The sequence below is a fragment of the Ambystoma mexicanum genome, chromosome 9 (genome assembly GCF_040938575.1).
Source record: "Ambystoma mexicanum isolate Mex_15411 chromosome 9, UKY_AmexF1_1, whole genome shotgun sequence".
In the NCBI taxonomy this organism is placed as follows: Eukaryota; Metazoa; Chordata; class Amphibia; order Caudata; family Ambystomatidae; genus Ambystoma; species Ambystoma mexicanum.
The window spans coordinates 1,396,554,355-1,396,578,719 of NC_090931.1; the positions used below are offsets into that span (position 1 = coordinate 1,396,554,355).

Consider the following 24,365-nt stretch of genomic DNA (forward strand, 5'->3'; position numbering starts at 1 on the left):
CATCATTAAAAATACTCTTGATGCTGTAGAAACGGCTGGCCGTTCCTTAGTGCAGGGAATTCTTCTGAAGCGTCATGTCTGGCTCCGCAATTCTGGTTTTAAGCCAGAAACACAGGCGTCCCTCATTAACAAATCAATAGAGGAGTCTAACCTCTTTGGGAGGGCAGTGGACGGTGCACTGGAGACTGCAAAGAAAGAGTTTGACACCCTCAAGACCTTAGAGCAAATCTCAAGGCCTCCCAATAAGTGAGGATTTGGCAACAAAAGCTTTTTTCGAGGGCAACACCAACAACAGCAGCAGTACACTTCAGGCAACTGGTCCTCTAATCAGGGAACCAGTGGCCAGTACACGCAAAGAGGACAGCGCTGTGGCAAGGGCAGAGGTTGGGGCCCCACTCCCAGAGGTTCCCCGGCTACCAACACCAAATGACCCGAAGATCCGGGTCCCCTCCCATGCATCACCGGTCGGGGGCCGGTTAACATCTTTCCTACCAGCATGGGAGGGAATAACATCAGACCGATGGGTATTGTCAACTATAGCCCACGGGTACTGTATAGAATTAAGTCAGTCCCCCAAGTACAGACCCCCAAGGGGATGACGCCTGTCATCGGAACACCTCGCCATTCTTCTTCAAGAAGTGGAACTACTGCTACTAAAAGGAGCAATAGAGGTCGTGCCTCTATCACAGGTAATGGAAGGTATGTATTCAGTGTACTTCCTTGTACCCAAAAAGGACTTAACCATGCGCCCTGTACTAGATCTGCGCCCAGCGAACAAATTTGTCAAACCTCAAAAATTTCGCATGGTGACCCTAGAGGAAGTAATCCCCCTACTTTTACAAGGAGATTACACGACAACACTGGACATGAAAGATGCATACTTTCATATTTTAATGTTGCCAGCGCACAGAAAATACCTCAGGTTCATGATAGAGGGCAAACACTACCAATTCAGAGTGCTACCCTTCGGCATAGCGTCAGCGCCAAGAGTATTCACGAAAGTACTTGCAGTGGCAGCGGCCCACCTGCGCAGGTTGTCCATCCCAGTATACCCTTACCTCGACGATCGGCTCATACCAGGGGATTCTTACGAAACATGCTTCTCAAATACCCAAAAGACTGTAGACCTTTTGTTCCAACTGGGCTTCTCCATCAACGAGAAGAAGTGTCCAGCCTAGACCACAGCCAGATCAAACAATTGCTAGGGGCTCTAATTCAAAGAAAGGACGGCCTCGTCTTCCCCTCCAACGAGAGGGTCCAAAATATGCTGTTTCAGATCCCTCAATATGTGGCCGGTCGAGAGGTGACGGTGCGCAAAGGAATGTGCTTGCTAGGAATGATGGCATCATGTATATATTTGGGACCTCACGCGCGACTGCACATGCACCCAATGCAAGAGGGGCTCAACAGCCAGTGGTGTCAGGCCAGCGGACAATGGGACGATCTAGTGGTGGTCTCGCAGGCCTTGGTTCTCTCGCTACAGTGGTGGTCGAAGGAAAACCTGGTAATAGGGAAACCATTCGCCACCCCCGCAGTGGAAGCCACTCTAACCACAGACGCATCCCTCACAGGATGGGGGGCTCACCTATCCCATCAGACTGCACACAGAATTTGGACTCTGAGTGTAACGTCCAAACACATAAACTTGCTGGAACTGCTAGCAATCTTCAAAGCACTGAAGGCTTTCCAGGCACACCTGCAAGGGAAGACAGTGATGGTCCTCACAGACAGCACCACAGCCATGTACTATCTGAACAAGCAAGGGGCACTCACTCTCCAGGGCTGTCCAAGCTGTCCCAGAACATCTGGAAGTGGGCTCTCAAACACATGTTCCTGTTGTCACAACATGTACCAGGGGAACTCAATCTGCTGGCAGGCGAACTCGGCAGAGACTTCCCTCTGCCCGCAGAGTACGACTGGTGGTTACAAGAAGACATCATCTTCGACGTCTTCACACAATGGGGATTCCCAGGAATAGATCTGTTCGCAACTCTGGAGAACTCCGAATGCCAAGATTACATCTCCAGGTACCCCCAGAACCTATCCAAGGGGGAACGGTCTATCGATACCATGGTCAGGGACATTTGTTTACGCTTTTCCCCCCCAACTCCCCTTCTCAACAAGATAGTGCGCAAGATGCACCAGGAACCAGTTACCATGATACTAGTGGCCCCTATGTGGGCCCGGCCGCCATGGTTCGTTCACTTGATGGAAATGTCTTTATCTCCTCCAGTGAAACTTCCCTGCCCGTACAACATGCTGTCACAGGACAAGGGCAGAACACCACACCCATGCCCACAGACCCTGAATTTAGCAGCCTGGCTCCTGAGGTCATAGAATTTTGACATTTACAACTCCCTCAAAGATGCATGGACATTCTTAAGGAGGCTAGAAAACCTAACACTCGTTACTGCTATTCCAGCAAATGAAAAAGATTTGTCATCTGATGTAGAGATAAGGACATCAACCCAGTTTACTGCTCTCCCACACAGATTGTTCTTTACCTGACTCACTTATTAGACTCAGGTCTTGTCTTTAATTCCATTAATGTTCATCTAGCTGCACTTTCCGCATACACCACTTCTCAACAGAAAGTGTCATGGTGGAAAGTTCCAGTTATTAAGGCCTTCATGGAGGGAGTAAAGAGAATACACCCTTCTATAGCTAACTCAGCTCCCGGATGGGACCTAAATGTGGTACTTACCAGGCTCATGGCCTCACCCTTTGAACCCATGCACAAAGCATCCCTTAAGAACCTCACTCTTAAAACTGCTTTCTTAATAGCTATCACCTCCATTAGGAGAGTGAGTGAACTACAAGCGCTCTCTATACTAGACCCCTTTTAACAGTTCACAAAGATAAGGTGGTTCTACGCACACATCCTAGGTTTGCACCAAAATGAATTTCTAAATTCCATGTCAACCAATCAATAGAACTACCAACGTTCTTTCAGAACCCTTCAAGTTTGGGAGAGAAGAGCCTGCATACACTAGATGTACGCAGGGCTGTCATGTTTTACATGGAAAGAACTAGACCTCTGAGAAAGACTAATCAGTTCTTTGTCTCGGTAGCAGCAGGAAGAGAAGGAGATGCAGTTTCAAAATCCACTATATCTAGATGGATTGTCCAATGCATCGCTCTCTGTTTCTCTCTTGCTAAGAGAGAACTACCCTTCAAGCCAAGAGCACATTCTACTTGAGGCACTGGGGCTTCCATAGCTTTCATTGCAAATGTCCCTCTGGAGTCGATTTGCAAAGCGGCAACCTGGAGTTCTGTACACACCTTTACAAAACACTACTGTCTAGATGCCCACTCTAGATCTGATTCCCAGGTGGGGCAAGCAGTGTTAAGACATCTTTTTTTCTACTGTTCCTTCTCACAACCCACCTCTAACTCTGGGTACTGCTCGCTAGTCTATGCATAGCATGTGATTCTAAGCAGGTTAACAAACATCAGAAGACAATGCATTACTTATTGTAAAAGCATTTCTGATAGTTGTATCTGCTTAGATTCACATGCGCCCACCCTTCCTCCCCGCTCTAATGGAAGGAACATAGACATCCTTACCTTTCTCTCTTTTCTGTACTCACGTCTGATAGGCTCCCTCAGGGCCAAAAAAATACAAACAGAGGGACCGCAACGCGCAAGGGATTGTGGGTACACTGCTCGTCACTATAGGGATAGTGTTTCAGACACACCTTGTCGACATCCCCTTTTCGACTACGAAAAACAAAATGCAATACTCCTCAGTGACCACTGGATGTCGGACTATTCATAGCATGTGAATCTAAGCAGATACAACCATCAGAAATGCTTTTACGGTAAGTAATGCATTGTCTTAGAAACAGCTGAATGTCAGTGTTAAGCAAAATATAAAAATGTACGTTTCATGTGTTCTAAATCCCCAAAAACTCCTTTTTTGCCTGTTGTGACACCATAAACACACTACTTTATTTTTCTTGTTAAGCGTTGAATGCAAAGTGACTCATGACTGCCTTCTAGGGGCTTGGGGCAAGATTGCTGGGAACATGGGCAAGCTGGTACCAAAGAGGTAGGATATGATATGGTTGGTCATTTATAATGCACCTAATACCCAGAGGTTTCTAAGCACGGACCTGGGGAACAAACCTGTGTTGCTCCGTGTCGTCTTGCTTCCAAGGTGAGCACGGTGCCCCTTGAGCTATCCTTCCTAGACAGGAGGGCTGTAAGGCAGGAGGGTAAAAGGTATGCAGGTGATTAATTCATAAGCAAATGCACATTTACATTTCTGAAATTCCAACTGCGGGGGATGGCTAAGTGTAGTAGGTGTAGAATAGAGCAGATTGGTATTGAGTTCACTTGGTGGGTTGGGAATATCCGTGGTAGATTAGGTGTAGGGTTTTTAAAGTAGTCCTACATTACATAGTGAAAACAGCAAATGGTATTTAAGGCTGGTTATCATTCTTCGACTGTTTTTGTCCCAAGCCGCTTACTTCAAAGTTCTTGAAAACCAATAAATTGTGGAGGACTGCACTAATTACTAATTGTTAATTATCCAAAGTAGGCAGTGGGCCATGACCACTCCATTGCTATTTTATGAGGTGGCCTGTCAGGAAACTCTCACAAGCCAATCATTTCTAGACAAATGTCCCCCTTTCAGTACCAAATATGCAATGAAACCACCGTACATGAACATTCTAATGATGTCTAATAGACCTGAAAATATCCTTGCGTGGCTAACAAAACTGTCCAAACCTAATACAGAGCTACATCTAGGACTTGCACAAAGTTAGTAATGTATGTTGATTGGGATATGATGATGACATTTGTTAAATATGAATAGTGAGTAGCAAGGAAGGAATTGGAGCACAGCTTACTCGAATTCACCAATGCATCTTCTAGGTTAGGAGGGACTCTCTTCGCTGGCAGCTGCTAATAACATTCCTGCTCATATCTCTTGATTGTTTAGAGGAACAGCTTTCTGCAGTGGATTCTCTGATTGACTCCATGAGCCTGGTGTACGATGACGGTGAATCAACTGAAGAGCTTTTCAAGCCGAGCAAAATCCCCAACCCTCAATTCCAGAGGTTGTTTCAGGTGAGGTTTTCAAATGGCAGATAGTTTTTTTTAATGTCTGCCACAGTGTGCTGTTTGGAAATAATGATAGACTATATGGGTGTTAAATGTTAGTTGTATTGCACATATCTTGAGAATATATTTGTACAATATATGTCAAGTACTTTTATTCCACGTAATAAAGTTAAACTTTTGAATTAAACCAATCTGAAGGAGAGGTCAAATGTGAGGGGCCTGAGGACAAATACATTATGATCGTGGAGGGGCGATAGGGCATTCATTTGTACGGGGGGAGATAATCTGTTTGGGTATACTCATGTGAGCATCCAGGTGTATTACCGTTTTCATTCCTACTGCCTTTTTGGCAGTCTTTTTGCATTGACTTATTGCAATTCTTAGAACACAGAAGGCAAATAGTACTGGTACTAACATGGCCATCAGTATTTTGAATGCACTTGCCAACCAGGACTGGATCCATGAGAACAGGGAATTAAACCAGTCATCATCAGCAATATCCTCTACCTCCTCCACTTTTTTCTGTGTGTATTTCTGTTGTGGTGGCTATGACCTCTGAGAGAGTTCCATTCTCCTCATCGTGGACCGATATGTACGTGCAGTAAGAAGGCCCAATTCTTTGGCACACACCCCTTTCCATGGGCGTTATCAGATTGTGAACGTACCTGTTCTGGAGGGTCATGAGTTTAATTGCCCTTAGCTCTTCTCTTATGGCATATCTCTTGTGTGTTTTCATTTTTGGGAAATCGTCAATCTGTTCTTCACTTTGAGGTACTAGCAAGGCTGGTGTACTTATTGCCACCAGGGAGCACAAGCCTCGCCGAATTGGAGGGAGCTGCATATAAGCTCCTGAGCCATAGGCCCAATAGTTGTCCATTAATACCGCAGTGCCTATTTTCATACCTGGAACTACAACAAAATACCTTTGCACCATTTGTTTTCCCTTACTTTCACTTGGCCAGTATTCTTGAAACATAATGTGGCATTATCACAGGTATGAATGGTAGCGGGCCTGCTTCATCCTCTACCCATGTGATCAATTTGGAATATTTAGTCCATTCTTTGAAGCATGTATCATTTACATTCGAGGGGATTGGGTCCTCCGACGTATTCCATATATATGACATGTAATCACCACAGCTGTGCTGCTTCGGAAACTTTTTTCTGCGTCGATGACGTCGACGCGCTGTCGTCGAGGACCTCCTCCGACGTCATCCGATGTGATAAGTAGGACGCACGACGCCCGTAGTCTCCATTCCGTTTTTTCCGCGAACGTGTTGCTTCGTGAATCTCGGTTAACGCCTCGACTCTTTGGAGTTCTGTTCTTCTCGGTTCTTCGAACCTGTTAGTTTTTGTGCACATCCTTTGTGTGAAGATGTCTTCTACTTCGTCTTCGACCCCGCGTCCGGGTTTCAAGAAGTGCGGGAGTGTGGGTCCAAGATGTCAGTGACGGACTCGCACAACGCCTGCCTCTGGTGCCTCGGGGAGGGCCACGACACGGATGACTGTATCGACTGCCAGTCGCTCACGTCCAAAGCCTTACGCGAACATAAGAAAAAGTTGTCGGTAGGTCGGGTGTCCAAGCCCCGGAAGTCGAAGTCTGCGGGGCTTTCGACGGATGATTCGAGGGGTGACTCTCCGCGTCATTGTCGGAAGTCTCGTGGGTCTCCTTCTAGGAGTCGGTCTCGCCACTCCTCAGCCTCTTCGAGACATTCTTGGAAGCGCCGACACGGGTCGTCTTCCAGGTCCTCTTCGGAGGACTCTGCCCGGCACGTCGCTTACCCCACCAGCCGTGCGACGCCGGAGGAATGGGCTTCCTTCAGGAAGAAAATGCTGGCGATTCTTGAGTCGCAGGGTACTAAGCCGTCCGCGCCCCCGAGTGGGGTCGGTCGTGAGAGGTCGAGAGACACCGCTCGCAAGAGTGGTCGGCACGAGTCACGGGAGAGGTCCCGTTCGGACAAGGAGACTCGTTCTCGACGTACCCGATCCAGGTCCCGGTCCTCGACGCGTTCGAGACCGTGTGCACCTGTGAAGTCTTCGAGGAAGACATCGACGCCTGAGGCGTTGAGGGCGTCGACAGGCTTTCTCGAGGCTCCAGCTCCGAGGAAGTCGTCGAAGCTGTCGACGCTCAGGTCGTCGAGGGACACGCTCGGGGCTACGGCTTCGAGGGCTGTGTCGACGCCGCCGATGCTGGCGGTGCTGCATCTGACGTCGACGCCGATTTCCTCGACGCCGATCCTCTCGGCGCAGATGCCTGTTCTCTCGGCGCCGATTCGCTCGACGCCATCGACGCCTTTCGTGTCGGAGGTACCCCGTGGCACGGGGGAACCCCCTAGGAAGCCTCTGGTTAAGAGCAAGCACTCTCGGGTGCCTTCTTTTCGCCACCTGGAATATATTTCAGAGGCAGATGAGGATTCTGATGGCCTGGTTCCTAGTCAGGTTCCAGATGAAATTGTCTCGGGCCATAGTCAGTTTGACGATTTGAGGCAGTCACTGCATGATGCCAGTGGACTGGACACCTCTCCGGAGGTGGAGTTTTGTAGGCCTGAGCCTGTCTCTCATGCCGATTCCTCGTACCGGTGCCTTATGGCTAGGGTTTCTGAGTACTTGGCATGGTCTGCTCCCCCAGGGGAGTTTGTGCAGGATGATCTGACGGACATCCTTGATGTTGGTCCCCCATCTGACCCGGTACTGCCGTTCCATATGGCTTTACAGAGAAGGGTGGCGGCGGCTTGGACTGCTCCGGAGAGTCTCCCGGCGGTGGGCAGATCCTTGTCGCGAAAATACCGTCCAGCCAGTAGCGACCCCTGCTACTTGACCAGGCACCCCACTCCGGAGAGTTTGGTGGTGCAGGCGGCCACGGCCCCGGCAAAGCAGGAGTCGTACCCTACCATCCCTCCTGATAGGGGCGACAAACGTTTTGATGGCTGGGCGAAGAAAGTGTTTTCTTCTGGTGATATGGCGCTTCAGGCGGCCAACTCCATTTGTGCCTTGTCTCGTTTCACGCACACTCTGTGGAACTGTGTTGCGTTAGCGGCTGAACATATTCCCGAAGGGGACGAACGGGATGGTTTCCTTGCTATGGTCCAGGATGGTAAGGATGCCATGTGTGAGTCCGTTCAGTCGGGTTTGGACTTAGCTGAATGCGTCAGTAGGTCCATGGCGGCGAGCACCGTGATACGCAGGTTTGCGTGGTTGCGGAAGTCGGGGTTTGCTTCTGATGTGCAGTCCCGGCTCCTCAACATGCCCTTTGACGGTGAACACCTTTTTGGCAGCAAGGCTGACGAGAGCCTTGAGAGGTTGCAGACCTCAAAAGCTGCAGCGAAGTCGTTGGGCGCTGCAGTCCGCCAACCTCTGCCTTTTCGTCCTAGGGGACAGCAGTGGAGGGGTGGTTCCTTTCGCTATTACTCGTCCTTCAGTAAAGCGAGAGGAGCTGGCAGTCAAAGAAGCCAACGCAGGGGTCCCATGGTTCGCCGGTTGGGGGAAGGCTGGCGCAGCATCTTGTAGAGTGGCAAGCCATTACTTCAGATGTGTGGGTTCTGGAGATCATAACCCACGGCTACTGTCTTCCCTTTCGGCACAGGCCTCGCGACAATCCACCGGGGAACCTCTCTTTGCAGAGTCCGGATCCATTCCTTGCGCAGGAAATTCAAGCCCTGCTGGAGAAAGGCGCCATAGAACTGGTGCCTGTAGCGGAGAGGAACAAGGGATGGTATTCCCCTTATTTTTTGATTTTGAAGAAAGACGGGGGATTGAGACCCATCACGGACTTGCGCGGTTTGAACAAACTCCTCAGGAAGGACAGGTTCAAGATGGCTACTCTCTCTCAAGTCCTCCAGGCCCTTCAGCTTCAGGACTGGTTAGTGTCACTCGACCTCAAGGATGCTTACTTCCATGTATAGATCCATCCCAATCACAAGAAGTACCTGAGGTTCGCGGTTGGCGACTCGCACTTTCAGTTTCGGGTCCTGCCGTTCGGATTGACCTCCGCCCCGAGGGTTTTCACCAAGCTCATGGTGGTGGTGGCAGCGCATCTCAGGCAAGGGGGGATTCACGTCTACCCCTACCTGGACGATTGGTTGAACAGGGGGAGCTCTCTCGAGCAAGTCCTGGATCATCTGTCCGTCACCTGCCACTCCCTTCACAGGCTGGGCTTCTCCCTCAATTTAAAGAAGTCCCATTTGACGCCAACACAGCGGCTCCAGTACATCGGAGCAGTGCTCGACACTTCCCTGGGGCAGTGTTTTCCTCCCCAGGTGAGGGCTCTTCACATTCAGCAGATGGTGCACAAGTTTCAGCATGCCCAGACGCTCCCAGCGTTCGAGTTCTTGAGGTTGCTCGGCCTCATGGCATCCTGCATTCTTCTGGTGCCAGAGGCTCGCCTGTGGATGAGATCTTTGCAGTGGGCACTCAAGACGCAATGGTCGCAGTCCTCCGGCAGGATGTCGGACCCGGTTCAGGTGCCGCCCTCGGTCGCCCGGGACCTTCTGTGGTGGGCCGTCGAAGGCAACTTGATGAAGGGGGCTCCATTTTGGCTTCCCTGGCCAGAGGTGACGATCGTGACGGATGCATCCCTCACGGGATGGGGAGCTCATGCCAACGGGCTGACAGTCAGCGGTCGTTGGTCTCCGTCGGAGTCCAGACTCCATATCAATCTGTTGGAGCTGAGGGCCGTCAGGCTAGCCCTGAAGGCTTTTCTGCCGACTGTGCGAGGAAAGAGCGTCCTGATCCTGACGGACAACACAGTGGCCATGCACTACCTCAACAAAAAGGGGGGGGCAGGGTCACTTCCTCTGTGCAGGGAGGCGATGCAGCTCGAGTTCTGGGCCATCCAGCAGGAAGTTTCGATCTCGGCAGTTCATCTGGCCGGAGACGAAAACGTGACGGCGGACGCTCTGAGCAGGCAGAGCGCGATCTCTCACGAGTGGAAGTTGGCTCAGGAGATTCTCCTGGAGATCTTTGCCCTTTGGGGGACCCCTCAAGTGGATCTCTTCGCCTCCAGTGTCAACCGGAAGTTCGAAAGGTTTTGCTCGCGGGAATTTCCTCCAAAAGGAGCCTTAGGAGACGCGTTCGTGGTGGAGTGGTCATTCCTGCTGCTGTACGCGTTTCCTCCAGTCCCTGTCATCCCGCAAGTGCTGCGGAGGTTACGGAAGTTCGGTTCCCGGATGATTCTCATTGCCCCGGCGTGGGCTCGGAGGACGTGGTACCCGGACCTTCTCGACTTGTCCATCTGCCCTCCACGTCGTCTTCCCTACCGAGACGATCTGCTCTCACGGGAGGGGGGTCAGGTTCTCCATCCAGAGGTCAGATCCCTCAACCTTCACGCTTGGCTTCTGAAAGGTTGAGGTATAAGGATTGGGACCTCCCTGAAGACGCGATGGAGGTGTTGCTTTCGGCCCGAAGGCCAGCAACAAAGTCTCTGTACCGTTGCCGTTGGCGTAAGTTCTGCGACTGGTGCAGAGTTCAGAATGTGGATCCTTTTGCATGTGACATCCCCATGGTTCTGTCCTTTTTACTTTCTTTGGCCCACAGGGGCTTGAAGTGGGTACCATTAAAGGTTACCTGGCGGTGCTGTCCATCTTTAAGCGCTCGTCTGAAGAGTGTTCTTACTTTAAAATCCCTTTAATTTCACAGTTTCTGAAAGGGCTCACTAATGTGTTCCCTCCGTCACCTTTCCTGATGCCTGGTTGGGATTTAAACCTTGTTCTTAAGTTTCTTATGGGTGCTCCGTTTGAGCCTTTACATTCTTGCCCTTTGAGGCTGTTAACTCTGAAAACTGTGTTTTTAGTTGCGGTTACTTCCGCTCGCAGAGTGAGTGAGTTACAGGCACTTTCAGTTAAGCCACCCTTCACTGTATTTCACAAGGACAGGGTTGTCCTTAGAGTTCGTCCTTCTTTTCTTCCGAAGGTAGTGACGGAATTTCATTTGGCCCAGAAGGTTGTTCTTCCGGCATTCTATCCTCCTCCGCATCCTGGTAAGGAAGAGGAGAGGCTCCATAGGCTTGATCCTAGGAGAGCTTTAAGCTTTTATGTTTCACGCATGTCCCGGGTCAGAGTGGACGATCAACTCTTTATTGGTTACGCTGGAAAGCGTTTGGGGCAAGCTGTGACGAAACAGACTTTGTCTCGCTGGATTATTTTGGCCATCTCGGAGTGTTACCGCTTGGCGGGTAAGGACCCACCGGCTGGCTTGCGGGCCAATTCTACCAGGGGTATGGCTGCATCTACTGCCCTGCAGAGGGGTGTTCCTATTCGCAACATCTGTGATGCAGCCACCTGGGCTTCAGTACATACATTTGTACGCCACTATTCCCTCGATTCCATCCGAGGACAGGATCTGGCCTTTGGCAAGGCGGTCTTTTGCTCTGCTATTTGATTGGCTAATCTAAATTTTGATTCTAAATTCTTTCCCACCTCCTTGCTTGGTACTGCTTTGGGAGTCTGTCATAGATATGGAATACGTCGGAGGACCCAATCCCCTCGAAGAACAAGTTACTTTCTTACCTGGTAACGTTCTTTCGATGGGATGGTCCGACGACGTATTCCATATCGCCCCCGCCCTGCCTTCCCCGCTGCAGAATTTCTTTTGCGATTGCAGCTTACGTTCCGCAAGGCTTTGTGTCTGACTGGCAGTTGACTAATGTCACACGTTCTGGGGGGAAAAAACTACAACTGAGGCTACGGGCGTCGTGCGTCCTACTTATCACATCGGATGTTGTCGGACGTCGGAGGAGGTCGTCGACGTCATCGACGCAGGACGCAGACGCCGAAAAAAGTTTCCGAAGCAGCACAGCTGTGGTGATTACATGTCATAGATATGGAATACGTCGTCGGACCATCCCATCGAAAGAACGTTACCAGGTAAGAAAGTAACTTGTTCTTCTGCACCACCTGTACTGGTATTGTCAGGAGTGCGTGTGCTTTGCACCCCATCATCCCAACCTTCTGAGGTAAATACCTGCCTGTATATAAGTAGCTGGGGTCTCGTCCAGCAACTAGGTATCTCTCTCTGCAGCATTTATGCACTGTATTAACATATGGTCTGTTATTTTAACCTGTCCTCTAATTGGGCCTTCTGCATCACCTTATTTATCTTCCAGGATCATCCATCATAGCCTTTTGTTTCATGTAGCTATCCTCATAAGGGAACATCTTTTTTGTGATCCATCGTAAATTGGCCCATCTTCCTTGGAATTGCCACCTATTTCTGCAAATTGCTAAGTGCGTTAGGCAGTGTGCTCTATGGGCAGGTATTTCTGTGGTCATGAATGTCCCGGAAGCGCTCATGGCGTAGGGAATGAGGGAATACACGTAACCGCTCTCATCAGACGTCTATCTCTCTCATTTTATCATGTGCTCGTAACACACATTATTAGTGGCATGGGCAGAATCAGTAATATATTTGGCCATGAGCCTAGAATCTTTTAGCACACTTTCAGTCTCCTCGCCTGTGTATTTACTACAGGGAATTCTTCTGGTGCCTTTTCATTTATCATTGTTCTAGTACTTATACTCATGTTTACTGATCTAGCAGTATTATAAATGATAATGTCTCTTGCTGTGATTAAAATTATGATATAAAAACTACAAAATGTAAAAAATATTGCTTTTGTGAGGAAGGCATGCTGTCGAGCAGTAGACGCAGACACAATGGATACAAGTTTTCAAAACCTTTATTTACACTTTTGATTGGTATGGTATGATTCCTAACTGGCCCTAACTCTAAAGTGGGAGTAATTTCGACCATTAAACAATAACAAACGTGTCCAAGTCAGTCCGGTCCAAATAAAAAGGCCTATACTGATAAAACCTAACATTGCCCTCCTTTGTAGAATTCAGGGAATACAAAATGAAAATAGTGTCTCAAAACGAAATGTCAGAATGGCTTCAGCACCAACTCCCTTCCCCCGGTTCAACCCCACAGGGTCTAAAGAGTCTCTCAAAAAACACAGGATCGGTGGATGGCACAGTTCTATCAGTCTGCACACTTTGGCTAACTGATACAATTCAACAGTTCAATCTTAGGCTTTCAACTTCTGGTAGTTCAGTCGCTTCCTTAGGTTTGACCCGCCTTGCCATCAATACTCAGTTCATATTCTCTCAATTTCTCAGAGTCCTGCACAGGCTTCACTCTGCCGGGCTCGAGCCTGTTGTGGGGGTTCCATTCCCCACGTTTTATATCATATCTTTTCACTTTCAAAGACTTTTGAGACAGCAGGGAATTTTCATAGACCTCTGCATGACCACTTCGACACTCTTTCAACAATCCTTTAATTCACAATCTGTTCTTGCAGCACCAATGCCTCTTGGTACTTGTAGTTCTTATTCTTTTTCACTTGCCTTCTTGGCCTTTTCCCAAAGTTCTTATATTTTACTTTTGCTCTCTTGGCATATTTCACAGTTCACAAATGCCACTTTTCGCGTATTCAACTTTCTTTCCTTATTGCGGTTTCCTTCGATCTCTGCTTGTAATATCACATTTCATAACATTTCACAGACTTTGGAATGTGCGACTTCATCTCGCAGGACTACTCTGCTACTTTGTATCCTTGACTTTCCACAATTGTTCTCTTCAATCGCGTTTTATTAGTACACACGCAGCCTTCAACTTTCACTTTACAGTCACTTTCTTTTTAACATCAACCACACTTTTGTTTCCCTCGATAACTCACCAGGTACGTTAATTGGATTTATTTCATCTTTTTACTGCAGCTCAAGGCCGTTACCAACATCTCTTCGGCTCCTACCCAACTCTGTCGTTCACCCGGGCGGGTCACGGGGCGATTTCTGATAACTTGAAGGTTTCTTTCCTCTGCTTACTCAGCTTTGCTCTTCAAACGCTCACGGCCTCCCGAAAACATGGAAATATTGCCTGGCTTTCTCTTTATCCTCTTGATTGTCGATCAGCCTCTAGGCCCTCCACCTTCCACAGCCTGGTTCGCATCACCCTTGGAAGAGCTGTTTCTTCTCGTACCCAGCCTCGCTCACTGGACTTGTCTTTACTAAAGCTTTTGTCTTGCAGTTTCTCCAATGATTTTGCTCCCACTTTGCCAGCTTCCCTCGTCAGCCTTTTGCCGATTTTGGGATTTTCTCACAGTCCACAATGTTATTGCCAAAACAAATAGGTTATCCCACATTAGCTCCCCTCAAGCCACTGGGCCTCTACCTCTCACCCTTAGTGGTGAGACGCTGACAGGTCCTTAAAGGGGATCAAATTGAGGTGAACGCCTCACCACCTGCCCCTCAGCTACCTGGGCTTCTGTACCCAGGAAGCAAGCACTGATTTTAACACTACCAGTAAACTGCAGCTGGAGCCAGCTACACTACAGCCTCCCCTGTGCTCACAGGCGCAGTGTCTTGGAGGTCTGTCCTCTGCCAAACTCTCCAAGGTTCTCCCAGCTGCTGCTTTCCCCTCCTTATCTTCACAGTCCTTCCAGCATCCCCAGCTCACTCAGTGTGTGCCTGTGTGCTCCACTTTTTATACTTGTTGGGAACGTCATTTGGAGTCAGGTGGGAGAAGTTGCCTATCCCTGCCTGACCATATTAAAGGGACAACATGGAGAATGCCTGTAGGAATCCATTGCCCATCGATTCCTATGTGTAATCCTCATGACTCCCAACAGGTTCTTCTTCGTCCCAGTCATTTGGCAGCTGAGTGGTGAAATGGAATTATGGGAGTTGGTGTTCTCTATGGATTGTGGGCAAATCAGGTAAATTACTGTCAAGAAAAGGGGAATAATCGTGTTGCTGTAAAACAATGGGTAATACGTTTAATTCCCTTTTCCCGGTTCTCTGATGCTTCAGTTTTATCTTGGTACCTGTTGAAATTGGGGAGGGGGGGGAACGGGACAGGATTTACAATAGCCTATGAAGGCGGAGGTAATGTTGAGTCGGGGAAATGTTGATACTCACTTTCGGGCTCCTGCCCTCCAATCCCTATAATCATTTGTGAATACAGAACAGAGCGGATGCAAGTTTTGGGCATTCTTGAACATTAAGCAGAGTGAAAGAAAGATTGGGAATCTGCCTGATGAAAGGAACTGTGTATTATATGAGAAAACAAGCATTGGCAAGAGCCATGAGAATGCAAAAAAAGGGTGGCAAAGGTATTGTGGTCAAGCAAGAAGCACTGTCAAGTTGAAGCAGTGGCAAAGAGTTGATGGAAAAGTAGCCACGAAGGTGCATCGGTTACGTGACCTGTAATGGGTGGACCGTGTTGTCCGACAACTGGGCCTAGACCAAGTACACCCCTTTATATGGTAAAGCCACTAAAAGCACCTTTAAAGAAGCGTGTGTTCTACAACAACCTCTTATGTGTTTTTGAAGTTAAGGAACTGAGCTGCCTATGTGATCTAGTGAAAAGTGACTATATCCTAAGAGCTGGGAAGTGTCCCAGAGAATTGTGTTGTTTTAAAAACTTTGAAGAGTTGATCTCTTGGGGAAGGGAACCTCTGTGACTTTTGAACTATTTTGAACCTGGGGGATGGGAAAGCTGATTGCAATCTGAGAGCTGGAAGAAGCTTTGAACTTTACTTTGAACAGAATTTTTTATTTTTTTTGCTGACATCTCTACACATTGTATACAGTTAGACGTGAGGGCAAGTATAGGTTCTGGACACAGACAGACTTTTACTTTGGACTTCCTGACACAGACTATCCTTAGTAAATGTATGTAGGGAAATCCCACCTTAGCATAGGGCACATTAGGCCTTATCCAACCCTGCTGTTCAAGTTAATAAAACTTTGTGCACCAAACCTGAACCTGTTGTCTGTCTGCTTCATGATGCCTTCACAGCTCCTGAAAAGGGATAAGTGTTCATAAGAAAGGACAAGACCAAGAAAAATAAAATTGCTGTAGGGAACATCTGTCCTGTTTCTTCTGCTGTAGAAATATCACGCTTTCTTTTAGGAAAGCGTTGTCAAGGGATGTCGAACTAACTAGTCTGTGCATCTGTATAAAACATATTGTGTCTTTTATTCTTCTTGTTGCTGGTTGGCTAGCGTCCTTAACCTCATTTAGACTCTTCTTTCGTCTGTTCAATTTTGTGCTCAATGTTGATGGACCGCCAGGGTGGGGGGCTCTCCTTTTTTAGCATTGGACGTTGCTGAGATACAGCGAGGCACACCTTTTTTGAACTTTCACTGGAGACAGTGTAACCGCCTCCACTACGAACGGTCCCTTATAGCTGGGTTTGTGCCACTGTCGTGTAAAGTTCCTGGATAGGACTTTGTCCCTTGGAAACAGTGCTAGCGGTTGCAGTAGAACATTTGGATTAGCTTGTTCATTTGCTTCAACGGTCTCCTATGGGCCCCTCTGCCGCACTCATACCTGTCGAGACATACATTTAAGAGATTCTGACACAGCTGTCAAATAATCGTGCATTTCTTTCCCTAACACAGTAGCAGCATTCTCTGCATCAGTTTGAGCTCCAGTGGGCGGTGCAAGAGGCGTATGCATTCAGCGTCCCGCCACCAGCTCATGTGGAGTTAGGTGATGGTCAGAGCCGGGCTGATTGTATTTGTATTTAGTTTTTTTGTATTTGGGTACCCGGCCCGTATGCATCTGGGTGCATTTCTTGGAGCTACATAGGTTACAAATGAAGGAGTACATTTCTTATCGGTACAAAGGTGACAGAAAAGTTACACAGTTTACAAGGTATCGTTCAAGGTAACGTACAAGGTAATAGGTTACAGAGGTGCGCTAAAGAAGCTCAATTACAGTGTTAGCATGAAGATAGTAGTAGCAATAAACATTATAATAGGAAACATGAGGTATGTGAAAAAGACAAGATAAACAGGAAATACCGTAGGAGGTGAGGTAAAGTCCAGAGTGTAAGTCCAGAGTGTAAGTCAAGTGTGTATTATGTGCAAGAAGCAGCTAGATCCTGCTCAAGGAGCCATTTCTTGACACTGCACTTGAAGGAGTGAAAGGAGGGCTCGACTCTCAGTGTATTGGGGAGAGTGTTCCATAATTTGGCTGCAAGGACTGGGAAACTGGACCCCTTTTTCTTTTTGCAGCTTAAATTTTGGTATGCACAAAGAATGAGCTTGGGTAGCTCTCAAAGGTCGAGTAGAGGTATGGGCAGTGAAGCAGTTAGCTAGGTACTCAGGCACGGTTAGCCTGACACTGCGTGAGTGCAAGGGTTTTGAGAGATATTCTCTGAGCAACAGAGCTAATGGAGGCTCCGTCTAGTGTCAGATATATGTAGTTTCCTAGGAAAGTTAAGGGCAGCCCTGATGCCATTATTCTTGGTTACCTGTAGTTTGTTGATGTTCCTTTGACTTGTTGCAAGGTAAAGAGCATTGCAGTAGTCAATTTTGGCCATTATGAGGGTTCTGGCAAAAATGATGCAGTTCATAGCAGTGTGGAATCAAGATAAATACCTAGGGTTTTAGTGTCATTTGACACCTTAATGGTATTCCCGTCAATAATTAATGATTTAAAGGCTGGGTCCACTTTAAGTCTGAGTTGCGAACCTAGGATAAGTAGCTCAGTCTTTTCGTCGTTCAAACAAAGCCCCTGATGAGCCATCCAGTCCTGGATGACAGTATAGACATCATGAAGAGCTTTTGAATCAGTCACTTAGTCATCAGTGATGGGGATGAGTATCTGGGTGTCATCCACGTAATTAGTGTAGGTGAAACCCAGAGAATCAAGAATATCAAAGAGTGTAACGCTCACCTGGTATCCACGGGGACGTCACTCAGCCTGTTCTGACCTCTTACAACCTCAAACCCTTACCTGGAGGCTATTCGACTGGAGACTGGGCCTGAAACACAGGACTGGTAGAGTTTAACTCCCTATTGTCTCTGTGTACTTGAACCCCTTCTTCCCCGGGGTCCAACCTTTCCCTTTGATCCACAGCTAACTTTGTTTTCTTGGATAGTGTGCTCTCCATCCTGCTTTCAGCGCAGGGGCGCGTTGATTGTTGCGGGCTCGTTGCTGCCTAGTTACTTTACTGGCAAGAGTCAGATGGGTAAGTGTAATGAGTCTTTTGAACAGTTCTCTAACTTTGTTCCTTTCCTTCCTTAGTGTTATGATGTTGTGCCAACAGAGTGGCCTGAGCCACTCTGCATAGTGAAGCTGGAGGGCATGGAATGTTAAGCACCTCCAGTTCCAATGAGGTCATACAGCTGGTAATGATCTTGGTGTTCTAAATCTGTCAGTTGATTTTCTTTGTGTTCGCTGTGGGGAGCCCTTGTTGTGTTGGGGGTCTTATTCCCAATTTACTTAAATAAATACTAGTTTATAGACTTACCAGTGCCCTGTATTTTGCTCCGCAACAATGGCGACGAGGATGGGATGGGATGAAGACCCCCAGCAACTTTATTGAAGGTACTGCCACTCCGCTATCCTTCCCCAGCGTTGTAGTGGCAGTTAAGGGCCCAGCTGAAGATACGTTGTATGCTGGCTGCTCCGCTTTGTTCCAGCGTCAAGCGGCCACCAAAAACTCATCGGCATTTCTACAACAAGACAAGTAAGTGCGCTGCCCGCCTGGCTCTGAAACTGTTGACTTTTGAGCAAGATATCCCGGTCGCGGTGCGCCCGCTTAATTTGCCGCGGGTATGTCAAGGCTCGGCGTTGCATAAGCGAAATCAAGTTGTGCACGGACGCCGAATGGAAGGTGCGAGGCGCCGGTGAAGCAGGGAGTGTGTCACGCAGCGTTGAGGGAAACGCGGTGTGGGGGAGCCGAGGAGGCCTTCCACGCAGAGACGTCAAAGAAGTTTAACACGCAGTGCTCTGCCGAGGCGCGCCGCGGATGAATCGAAGGAGATTACCCAGCAGCGTGTAGCAGAAGCACGGCGTGGATCAGCCAGAGGATATTACCACGCAGCATCTAATATAAGCGCACTCAAAAAAAAAAAAAAGTATTACCATTTGTGTTCCAGTAAAGGAGGAAGGTGCGTGATAAGAATAAATTTGTACAAGTGTCATCAGGAAGATCAATAGTTATAGGATCAGACACTGCCGCATTGAAGGCTAGAATACTACAAAGAGTGGAAGTGGCGAAAGGCAAAGAAGTGACAGCTTGTCACAAGAGAAGCACGAGCAGCGAGGCATAAAGAGGTTCAGTCACGTCCACTGGAGGAGTGATAAATCTGAGAACCAAAGAGTGCCGAGGACGCAACATGGCAGGCTTGCCGGGGATAGCTGGACCACCGACCTTTATGCCGATACCAGGACCTGCGAAGATACCATGGGCTCAGTGGCGCAAGGGATTTGCGCATTACTTAAAAGCCGCTGGCGGAACGTCATATTCTAGCGAAAGGAAGTTGGCACTATTGTTGCATTTCTTGGGGTATGAAGGCCAAAGAATTTATGAGACTCTGCCACAGCCAACGGGAGAAGGCAGTGAAGGTGATGCGGGGAATGAATTTGATGTAGCTTTGGTGAAGTTGGACAAGCATTTTAACCCCAAAACCAGTACCATACTGGAACGATATAATTTCCGCATGAGGATGCAGGCACAGGGTGAGTCAGTCGAGGAGTATGTGACGGCCCTGCGACATTTAGCATTGACGTGCAAGTTCCAGGGGGCATTTGATGAACATATTCGGGACCAGTTCATGACACACTGTAGGTCAAATAAGATACGCGAAGAGTTATGGCTGAAAGATGACCCCAACCTGGATGAGGTGTTGGACTTGGCGAAGAGAGTCGAACATTCATTAGCGTGTGTTGCCAGATTATCAAAAGGCGAAGCCAATGACACTAAGGAAAGCAAAAGTGAAGTTTTGAATGTAGGAGACAACAAAAGCAAAAGGCGAGGAAGGAACAAGCAGTCGAATAAAATTGGAGGTGAGGAGAAGAAAAACCAAGAGACAGTGCAGAAATCTGAGAAAAGAGAGGAGAGACTGTGCTTCCGATGTGCTAGTGGAACGCATTTCGCTTCATCTATTGTATGTCCAGGGCGTAAGGCCACATGTGCAAATTGCAAGAGGAGAGGTCATTTTGCAAATTGTTGCAAAAACTTCCAGTTTGGACAATCAAGTCAAAGAAAAGTACTATATGTAAATGAAGAAGATGACGGCAGATCATCGGATGAAGAAGTGATGCTCCTTGTGCCAAATGTCATTGTTAATACTGTTAATGTTGTGTTGGACGGTGATGAAGATGACTGTGAGCGACCGTATGCGAAAGTGAATGTGAATGGTCGTGATGTGTCCATGATGGCAGATTCAGGCTCGAAAATAACTTTAGTATCTAAAAATGTGTTTGTGAGGGAGATGTGTGGAGTGGTAAGCCGTTTGATTCGCCCAGATATATGTCCCGGCGGATACAATGAAGACAGAATTGATCTACTGGGTTATGAGTGGAGTGAATTTAAGTTCAAGGGAAGGAGTTGTAAAGGGAAGGTATATGTCACTAAAAGGGGGCAGTCTCTGTTAGGATGGAGAGAACAGAAGAGTTTAGGTATCCGTTTGGATCCCAATCATCCTGAACAGGTGCTCCAAGTGTCAGGCTCATGCACAGGATCAAGCAAATATGTGTTGAAACATAGAGGAGTTTTCGAGGAAAGTTTGGGGAAAGTGAAGGGCTTTCAACACCAAATTGTTTTAAAAAAGGGAAGTTTGCCCGTCGCGGCTAAGCTTAGGTCGGTACCATTCGCTTTGAGGGAAGGGGTAAAGGATGAGCTAAAGAAATTGTTGCAAATGGGTGTGATTGAGAGAGCAGGAGGTGTGGAATGGGTATCGCCAGTTGTTGTGGTAAAGAAAAGTTCAGGTGATTTGAGGCTGTGCATAGACATGCGGGAACTCAACAAGTGCGTTATGGTTGACAGGCATCCTTTACCTAACATGGGTGAGATGTTAACTATGGTAGGCAAAGGGAAAGTATTTTCTAAACTCGATATGGCGTCGGCATACCATCAGGTCGAGCTGACAGAAGATTGTAGGAAAATCACAGCTTTCATAACGCATGAGGGTGTATTTCAGTTTAGAAGAATGCCGTTCGGTTTGGCATCAGCTTCATCAGTGTTTCAGAAAATTATGGATCGGCTGCTTGGATGTATAGCAGGTGTGTTCTGTTTTCAGGATGATGTGCTGATATGCGGTGAGACTTTGGAGGAGCATGACAGAAGTTTGTATAAGGTCCTAAAAATATTGGAGGAGAGAGGTATCACTTTGAGGGAAGAGAAATGCAAATTTGCAGTATCCAAGGTAGATTACTTGGGTCATGAGGTATCGGGTGAAGGGGTGAAACCCAAGGAAAGCATCATAAACTCCATAAAAGAGATTGAGAGACCAACAACCAAGAGTGAACTGTGTTCATTCTTAGGTATGGCAGAGTTTTACCAGAAGTTCGTGGAGAACTATGCTGCGAAGGTGGTGGAGATGAGAAAGATATTGAGAAAAGGCGCAGACTTTGTATGGAGTCGTGAATGTGACGCAGAGTTTGTCAGAATCAAGGAAGAAATTGATATGGCGAAACCTTTAGGATGCTTTGATACCAGGAGGTTGACGATTATTACAGTGGATGCAAGTGAGGGCGGTTTGGGTGCTGTATTAGCACAGAAACAAGATGATGGATCAGAAATTATAATAGCTCATGCTTCGCGAGGGTTGAAAGGTGCGGAAGTGCGCTATTCGGTTTTAGAAAAGGAGGCCCTTGCATGTTACTGGGCGGTGGAGAAGTTTAAAAATGTTGTCTGGGGGATGGAATTTGTGATCCGTACTGATCACAAACCTTTGAAAGTTATTTTTGAGACTAAGGGTCTGGACAAAATATCTCGCAGGGTGGCTGGATGGGTCACCAGATTGCAGGCCCACAGGTTTGTTATGGAAGTAATCCCGGGGAAAGAGAACATATTGGCGGACAGCCTGTCGAGAGTAAAAGTGCATTCTCAGGACGGAATAGAAACCGATGAGATGGAAATGGTGTTTGTGAGTACAGAGGGTATCGTATCCAAAGAAGAGTGGTTGGAGGAAATGAGGAAGGATGTAACATTGAGAAAGGTGATGTCATATGTTGAGTCCGCAGTTTGGCCAACAAAGCGGCGTTATTGGAGGAAGAAAAACCATTTTGGGAGGTGAAAGAAGAATTGTCAGTTACTGACAATATACTGTTTAGATGGGAAAGGGCAGTGGCTCCCAAGGGGATTCGGGGAAGGATTATAGATTTGGCGCATAATGGTCATATAGGCATTGCAAAGACCAAGGGAGTGCTGAGAACGGATTACTGGTGGCCTGGTTTCGACAGGGAGGTCGAAGTTCGGTTGGGTGAGTGCCAGTTTTGTCTACAAAGTGGTAGGGGGATGGAAGCTAAGAAGCAACCCATGGTGGATGTGGGAGTTCCGTCGAGAGTTTGGAGTGATATAGCCATGGACATACTAGGTCCTGTTGAGTTGGGATATGGTCGGGGAAGATTTGTGGTAGTAGTGGTTGATCTATTCTCTAGGTGGGCAGATTTTAGAATTGTGAGAGAGATAACGGGAGAAAGCATGGTAAAAGTGTTGCAAGAAATTTTTGCGAGTGAGGGTCTTCCAGGTAGTGTTCTCACGGACAATGGAACGCAATTCGCTGGTGGATGCTTTCCCAAGTATTTAGAAAAATGTGGTGTGAACCATAAGAGGACAGCTTTGTACCATCCGGAAACTAATGGAGTTGTTGAGAGACTCAACAGATGTGTGATGGAAAGCATTCGTATGGGGGAAGAATGTGGATTTGACAAGTTAGCAACTATTCAGAAGAGGATGTGGGCGTTACGCATGGCACCCCACGCTACTACCGGATTATGTCCGTTCGAACTCATGAGATTCTATGGCATGCCCGCCTTGGTTGGGCAGGAGCAGGGAGTCTGATGTGGTTGTTGATGAGGTGAGAAGGTCCCTCAAAAAGAAGAAGAGTGAATGGGTCATGCGGGAAAACAAGAGGAGAGGTAGGAAGGAGTTGCGTGTGGAATGTGGTGATTTGGTAAGAATAAAGAAAGGAGTAGTGAAAAAGAAGGGGGAGTTGTTATATTCCGACCCAATAAGAGTGGTGGCTGTGTTGAAGGGTGCCGTGCGGGTGGCCGGTGGCCAGGTTTGGAATATGAATAGAGTTGCCACGGTGAAGAGAGGTAATGTGTGAAACATTTTATCGAGAAGAAGATGTTTATTAAAAAGAAAAGGAGATGTGTTATGATGTTGTGCCAACAGAGTGGCCTGAGCCACTCTGCATAGTGAAGCTGGAGGGCATGGAATGTTAAGCACCTCCAGTTCCAATGAGGTCATACAGCTGGTAATGATCTTGGTGTTCTAAATCTGTCCGTTGATTTTCTTTGTGTTCGCTGTGGGGAGCCCTTGTTGTGTTGGGGGTCTTATTCCCAATTTACTTAAATAAATACTAGTTTATAGACTTACCAGTGCCCTGTATTTTGCTCCGCAACACTTAGATGATGGCCGGCGTCCGGGGATGGGTGCGTGATTCTGAGATGAGTAGCGCTGAAGGTGAGTGAGTGCGCGATGCACCCCTTTCGTATTTGTATTGAACAGAGTTCTTTTTCTGTGTCTTTTAGGTGCCGCAACGCTCTCAGCGTGGATGCCGGTTATGAAGAACAAATGCGGTGGGTAAGCGCGGTATGCGGCCCCTCTAAATGTTTCCACGCTAACCTGGAGTGTCTTTTCCCTCTTGCAGATGGATGAAAAGTTCCGGAGACAGAGTTCCCCCAGAGCGGCTGGGGTTCAGGTAAGCGTTTGAAGCTCGTACAGTATTTCAAAATAAACAACGATTTGCAGAATGCTTACTAATGCCTTTTTTCTGTTATTTTCCCTTTTCCTTAGGAAGCAGCGTGCTGGGATTGGAATGACACCGCCAAAGATGCCCGCAGAACAGAAGGAGCGATAAATGATGGGGCAGAAGCACCGCAAGGTAAGGCTGTTCCTAACGGTGTTCTTGTTCTTGCAGGAGCTGAGCCCAGAAGAAAGATGCAGGCCTACTGGAGCCCGATCCGAACACGGTGAGTGTCGCGCTGCAGGTGAAGAAAACGCAAAGCATGTTTCTCAGCCTGGGTGTGGCTTAAATAGCCTCTGGGTATCCAGGTGTCTCTGGGCTGAACCACACCCAAAAGACTAGACCGCACATGCAGTTCTGCGAACCAAAATATGTGGGGGCATCCATCTTGACCCCATCAATGCACTACAAGTCCAATCCCCAATGTTATCCTATGGGAGTGAGTGAGTCATGTGCCACAAGCGCCAAGTCTGACTCCAAGTGGGTCTTTGGAGGGATGGAGAGGCCCTTGAGGGCCATGTAGGTGATCGTGGCCTTGCTCCAGCCTGACATCTTGGAGAGCTGGGGACATGAGGGGCAGGAATC

General features: G+C 47.8%; 1 protein-coding gene across 1 annotated transcript in view; it reads left to right on the forward strand.

The window, feature by feature from the left end:
- Positions 1-24,365, forward strand: part of XRCC5 (X-ray repair cross complementing 5) — a 1,556,689-nt gene that overhangs the window by 665,345 nt on the left and 866,979 nt on the right. Inside the window, exon 13 of the mRNA XM_069616805.1 lies at positions 4,949-5,076. Within this exon, the coding sequence (XP_069472906.1) occupies positions 4,949-5,076 (128 nt within the window). The remainder of the gene's footprint in view (positions 1-4,948; positions 5,077-24,365) is intronic.